At 35.7% G+C, this 6879-nt stretch overlaps 1 protein-coding gene and 2 non-coding genes across 3 annotated transcripts in view; all 3 read right to left on the bottom strand.

The window, feature by feature from the left end:
* The window catches only part of LOC109544573 (NAD kinase), a 19026-nt gene extending 13357 nt beyond the window's left edge, over positions 1-5669 (bottom strand). The window contains exons 1-2 of the mRNA XM_019914854.2: positions 5654-5669; positions 2181-2348 (exon numbers count right to left, since the gene is read on the bottom strand). Of these exons, the coding sequence (XP_019770413.2) occupies positions 2181-2314 (134 nt within the window). The 5' untranslated portion in view covers positions 2315-2348; positions 5654-5669. The remainder of the gene's footprint in view (positions 1-2180; positions 2349-5653) is intronic.
* On the bottom strand, positions 750-821 carry Trnae-cuc. Its single transcript has one exon. It is a non-coding gene; the product is annotated as a tRNA-Glu (tRNA).
* Positions 977-1066, bottom strand: Trnay-gua. Its single transcript is given in 2 exon segments — positions 977-1012; positions 1030-1066. It is a non-coding gene; the product is annotated as a tRNA-Tyr (tRNA).
* Positions 5670-6879: the final 1210 nt, after the last annotated feature.

The following is a 6879-nucleotide window of genomic DNA, read 5'->3' as shown; positions in this document are numbered from 1 at the left end:
TTCTTGCTCATTTTGCTTCCGAGAAACATGTAAAACGGGACGGAAAACATGAAATTTTGCAATAATCTTGCGCCACCCTTGCACAAAACGACGATAATTTTTCTAACTTCATAGACAACAGAAGACTGTATTTTTTCTACATAACCCCCCCCCCCTTGACTTTAAAGCTGAATCCGCCCCAGGTTTGGGGTTAATTAGCGAGAGGAAATTAGGTTTAGTTAGTTAGTTAGCGGGTAGATTATTTGGGGATTTTTGCCCTGGAATGTTTTCCCAAGTTTGGCTGGGTTCGAAAGTCTCCTATACTACAAAATTCGGATAGCTAAAAATATGTTTTGCAGTTAGAGTGTTATTACTGATAATTTATTTATTTTATTATTAGTGATATTCTTGTCACTTACTTATCAACACCAAACACACAATAAATTGCCAAATTTACGAGTGGAACGAACGAATCAATTTCGTGTCCTTTGCTAGATATAATTTTAATATCAAATATTCCGCTCATTTGCTTTGCGGTATTGCATTTTTTTATTTGCTTATGTTTTCTTGAAATTACTATTTTAAATTCCTATGCATTGTTTAACGTGAAAGTGGACCTTAGCAAAGTCGAGGCAAAAGTTGCGTTGTAAAAACAAGCATCACAGACAAATTCCCGCTTTTAGCAAAAGTGAGGGAAAGGCTTAGGAATACATTTTCAATTAACATTTACAAAAAAAAAAGTATTTTTATTCAATTTTATCAAAAAATTTTTCCGGTACCGGGAATCGAACCCGAGCCTCCTGGGTGAGAGCCAGGTATCCTAGCCACTAGACCATACCGGATGTAAGTGTAAACCGCTGCTCCAAGTATAAGAGCGGTTTAGCACACTGGCGATGATGATTTAAATAATTACTAAAAAAGTAAATTTTCTTTTATTGCCAAGAATAAATTACAATTATCATCTTTCCTTTCCGAAAGAAAAAATAATTCAAAAAACTCCTTCGAGCCGGATTTGAACCAGCGACCTATGGATTTCAATTATTCAAGCAACTACAGTCCACCGCTCTACCAACTGAGCTATCGAAGGTTGAAATTCAGATAATTGAAGCCGGATTAACTGAACATGGAAAATATTTAAACTTGAAAAGCTATTAAAATTGTAAATTGATAAAATTAATTAAACAATGCTAAGAAAAGACTAAACCAATACAAATTTTGACTTTTGAGTCGAAAAAAGAGCAGGGAATTTTGAGAGGAAGTTTAAGGTGATATTTCAGAGCTTGATTTATTTTAAGTTAAAGGCAATCACAAAGTACACAGCGTCCCAAATTAGTGAATCCATCAGATCAGTGAAAACGACAACGGAGCAAGTTCGAACATGAATCGCGCAAAATACTTCTAAGGATTTTGACCCAATTTTTCAATTATTGCTTTGCAAAACTCCATCTAGGTGTTCCACCAAAAATTTCAAAATGTGAAAACTTTGGAAATTTGTGCCATTTCGCTTCCTTCAGTTCTGAAATTGTCAGAAATCAAAAGTATAATATCATGCCATCTGCTGACTATCTCCAGCCACAGTCGTCCAACTGCGGTCTTAAATAAGGTATTCTATTATTTATTTTCTCAGCCATTGGGCAAGATAGAATAATGAATTTTCTTCATCTATCAGTCAAGTTTCTATGACTATGACAAGGAATATGAATAATTCTGAATACGACAAAATATACGTAGTCAAATTTGCCTCAAAATTCCCGTTAGTAATGGGTCAAAATGTAGCAAACTCATTTATGTGAAAAAGTGCTGAAAAAAATACATTCTTTTTGCATAAAATCGATGCGAAACCGCTCAATGCGCTAACACACAAATGCCCAAGCAAACAAATGAACCAAGCACAATTTTACGGTTTCTGATTGAGCGCAGAAAGTTAGGAGATTTCATGAGTCTTTTTTATTAAACAAACGCCCCAAAGCTCGGTTTCCCAAGTTTCCAATCACTCTGTGCACATTTCCAACATTAGCACTGTCACTCAAAGGTATGCGTTGATGGTTCTTAGCAAACAAAAATCCCCAACACTATAAAAAATTCCCGCCAACACAGTTTCAAACTGTTGAACAATGCACATTTTGGACGCCCTGTATATAAATAGCGATTTAGTTAGTAGGAATGTGTGCAAATGCAAACTTAAAAAATCAATCTCTTACCTAAACAGCCTCAATCGCTCGTCAAGTTGCCTGTGGGCCCGAGTGGGACTGACATCAGGAGAACTATTTCTGGAGCTCCGGATGGATTCTTCGGCTACCATGGCGCGAGCCAATTGAAGATTAACCTCGTTCATCTCCTACAGACCAGCCAAGCCTCCGAAATATGCACTGCAATATGTATAGGCGCTTTATTTCCCATGCTCCCATGTAAACGTATAATATGCGTCTACATGAAACATGGACTTTGATTGGCTTTATACAGGGTGTTTCTTTAAAAAGCACACTCCAACTCATGGATTTTAAGCGATGAGCTTGAATTGGGTTGAATAGTAAGAGAATATATAAAATCGCACGAAGCAACAAACGCTTCCTTAGGGAATTACAGGATGTTGAAGTTTCAAGGAGAAGCAGGCTTTTTTCGGAGAATAGCAAACTTTTTTTGAAAAATACCGGCGAAATTGCGGCATTGAAACGAGGCGTTTGCAAACCGATCTCGCACGAAGCAACAAACGCTTCCTTAGGGAATTACAGGATGTTGAAGTTTCAAGGAGAAGCAGGCTTTTTTCGGAGAATAGCAAACTTTTTTTGAAAAATAACGGCGAAATTGCGGCATGGAAACGAGGCGTTTGCAAACCGATCTCGCACGAAGCAACAAACGCTTCCTTAGGGAATTACAGGATGTTGAAGTTTCAAGGAGAAGCAGGCTTTTTTCGGAGAATAGCAAACTTTTTTTGAAAAATAACGACGAAATTGCGGCGTGGAAACGAGTCGTTGGAAACCGATCTACAGGGTGATTCAAACATCATGCCTTCGCTTCGGGCAAGCATCTTCAGGTAAAAGTAGCATGTTTTTCTGGTTCTGTTTCATCTAATCTGATTCTGGTTTGTTTCAACGCTACAGGATGTTAATGATTTATTTGGACTTTTTCGAAATCATATTTGCAATACTATTGCCATATCAATGTAAATTTACCTCAGGACAAATTACATTTTTTGCCTTTGTGGGTTTTATTGCAAAAAAATCAAAAAAATGTCAAGCTCCTACTAAAATAGAATGCCGGAATCTGAGCATTAGTATTTTTAATATGAGCAAAAAGTTGTTGTTTACTTAAATTAATATTTGCGTTGCTCAATGCGCTCTTGCATGTACAGGGTGGCCCGCCTTTATTCTAGGCTTTATCGCACGACGAAACGAATTTAGGTATTTTTAAACCATCTTTCGGTCACGTACAGTGTTTTAAATGCGCCACATTTTAAAATGTGTAAAAGTGCCAAGTATATAGGGTGCCCCAGAAAAAAGTCACATACCGAACTAAGTTTTTTTAAATGGAACATTCGATGGAAAAAACAACGGCAAGCTAAGGCATAATACAGAAAAGGTGAACTTAAAAAATTGTTGTATCGCTTCCAAATGTATCCACTCTGTGTAATTTAGGGCATTACTAAAAGAACCCTTTTACTACTTAATACAATTTAATTTCAATGTAAATTCATACGGGGTGTCCGCAAACTGAGGCTTGAAAGTTGAGTTATTTGCCATCCAAATTTCTCGCATATTTTAAATGGGTCACCCTGTATATTTTTACATTAACGGGTGCAAAATTTGATTCCCTTCTAAAAATTATGAGAACATTTTCCTCTAAAACCCACCGTTTTCCAGTCACTTGCAATTTGCTGCACAGTTGTTAAAAGTTTTAATTGAAAGTAGTATTTTGTCCCACTTAAATTTTAACATGTGGCCCGGTTAAATCTCTATATCACGAAGAATTGGATAAGAAATACGTTAAATGAAATTTCGCGTGATATAAAATCTCGAATGAGCATTCGGTTTAGATTTAAACAACTTTTCTGTTCATTTGTCCAAGTATCTACTTTATAAATTTTATAAATTACGTGTATTATAAAATGCCTAAGTAGTTTTTACTTGTAATTTCAGCTCCTTTACCGCTATCAATCATATTGTAGGGTATAAACTAGCTTGTAAGTGAACTATCTGAAGTAAATCAGGTCAAGGAGTCATTCTCTGCAATTATATCATGATGCTGAATTTAGTCACCTTGATTGGGTTTGTTTTTATGATTTATCATTGTTAAGCCTCAGGTAAAAATGGGCTTGGCTTTACGACTTAGAGGCTTTAGGCCAAATTTATACAAAAATTTTGTTTTTTTCAACAAAAATACAATTTTAATATATAGTCTGAATGATCAAAATTTTACAACCCTTAAGATGATGGATCACCATTTTCGGACACAGCATTTTTAAGCCACTGACTTCATAAGGCCCATCAGGAAATAAGTACATACTTAATAATTAATCTCTAATATTCTCTCAAGCGTAATTCCGTGACCGAATAGACTTTGTTGTTTCAATTCGACGTTTTCTGTTTTTTGGGCTTAAAAAATTGAACTGACGATTTAAATGTTGCGCAATCATTTCCAGCAAAGTATTTTTTTGCAACTTCAAACTGTGAAGAAACGAATCGTTTCCGGTAAGAATATCTCGCTCAAGACATTTTTTCCGCAATAGGTCCTTTCGCGTTCAAAAGAACAAAGTTACGCCGCCAATAATTGAAACTGGTAAGTTTTTCGGGCTTTTGAGTGGTGGTGCAACAAAAATTTGCCCAGCAAAAATCACCAGTTGTTTAAAATTTGTGAATTTTCCACCTGTTTTTTGAGTCAAATATTTCACAATGAAATTAACTATATGCGAGCTTTGAATATTGAAACGAGGTGAGATTGAAAAGTTTCTATAAATTGTAGTTACTTTTAATTAACCGAATGTAAAAGTTTCAAATTCGAATAGAGAAAAATGTATTTATTCCGTTTAATATATTCATAGAGTATCATTTTTGTATCCCCTCTATGTGAGAAATTAAAAAGTTAAAACCTTCATGTTGATCGTAAATTCTTAAGTAAACTTTATTTCCTTTCAATGTGTGTGTGTGATTGATTGTGCTTTGCTAGACACTCTTAGGACGCGTCTGAATTGGTTTACTTTAAAAACGCGAGTTGAAAGCGGAATTTGATGCGCTTTACTGAACTGCAAAAGCACGCACAAAAAATACAATAAAACATTAAATTCGGCATGGGTAAACGTTGTAACTGAAACAGGGGGCGTGTTTTGGGGGCAAAGCATTGGAAATTGATGGACAAAAGAAACTGGTTGGAGAAAATATTTGCAGCTTCCAAAATAGCAAGACAAGACAAAATTGAACAGGGTTTAATAAAATTTGATATAAAAGTTCCGCCCCGATTAAAAAATTGTAAGTCTCAGAGTGACTTTCCACATCTGCGAATGCCTCAAAAACACGCTATTGTTTGCAGACAAAAAAATTTCCTCATACGTTTTTTGGCCCAGAACCAGATCGACAGCCAAAACCTTCAAATCAACAACCGGCTGTTGAAATGAATGTTGTTGCAGTCGCATTTTCTCTATTTTTAACAGTTTCTTCCACACTAAATAAAAATGTAATACCTTCCAGAGATGCTAATTTTAGCTGTTCAACCAGTAACACCTTCACTTTAATTCGCATCTGGCACGCCAACTTAGCACTCGGCTAATAGTAGCGGATCAATCAGATCAACTATTTTTTTAATGCACTACGATTTGAAGTTCGAACAAAACTGAGTTAAGGTAGCGGTTTGAAAGGCGATTTAAAACTCTTGTGACCATGAATACTTTACCTTTTCATATATAAAATATTATTGTTTCCATATTAACTTCTACCTGGCGAATAACGGCGGCAAAAGCTTCTTGCATATTAATGAGCGGACAAGTTACGTCGGTAGGGGATGTTCAACTTTTTCTTGACTGGTTTGCACTCGTTAAGCATTTTATTCGACGTTTCGCTTCTATTTGCTGAAATCGTCATTAAGTGCAATCAATGTACATGAGACCAGCTCATGTTCGACGGTTGATTCCAGGTGTTTGACCCGAACTTTAACAAAAATCAAGGTTTCGCTGATAATCAGCTTTTTCACAGTGAGTCAGTTGTTCAAGTAATGTTTTCTACATTATCTGGCTAACACCAAAGTGCCTAAGCAAACTTAAACAGGAAGATAATCTCGAAAGTACAACAAACGTTCTAATGTTAACAGTGGGAGGTTGAGCGTCAAAATACTCATACAAAATCAACATAATGATATAAAAATAAACATTATAAATTAAATTGAAATGACTGTGGTGGTGTGTTCATCTATGATCCTTTTATGACATCATCACGGTCACGATATAGTCCGAAACCGTGAAAATACTCCATACACAACACTGTTTCACATATATAACGGTGACATCATCAAACTATGCCACGGTCTACACCTTTAATGGAGTCAAGAATGGACCGGACTAACCACTTTTCCATTTATTTCCTTGCAGCTTGTAGTCATTCCTATTGTGTATAGTATATACAAGGTGGCCGGAATTTGGTCTACAATTGCACTTTTAGGTGCATGCTCTACATTTCCAAATACTATTTTTCGTCTATAACAAAGGGATCATCTGAGTTATTTTCAGTTTCGCTTTTTTGGCGGAAAGCTGCTAATTGTGTATTTCAAGTTAAAATCGGGGCTATATAGAATGAAGAACATGCGATTTATGTTTCAATGAGAGGCTCATTTTTGGCATTAAAGTATTGCATATTAATTTCTGGACACTCTGTATATACAAAGTATATCCTTCAAATTCGAAAGCTTACAAATTCA

This window comes from Dendroctonus ponderosae, unplaced genomic scaffold (genome assembly GCF_020466585.1).
Source record: "Dendroctonus ponderosae isolate FM_Combo_2020 unplaced genomic scaffold, Dpon_F_20191213v2 Dpon_F_20191213_2, whole genome shotgun sequence".
NCBI classification, from domain to species: Eukaryota; Metazoa; Arthropoda; class Insecta; order Coleoptera; family Curculionidae; genus Dendroctonus; species Dendroctonus ponderosae.
The sequence above is the reverse complement of the archived record's forward strand: the minus strand, read 5'-3'. Positions and strand labels throughout refer to the sequence as shown.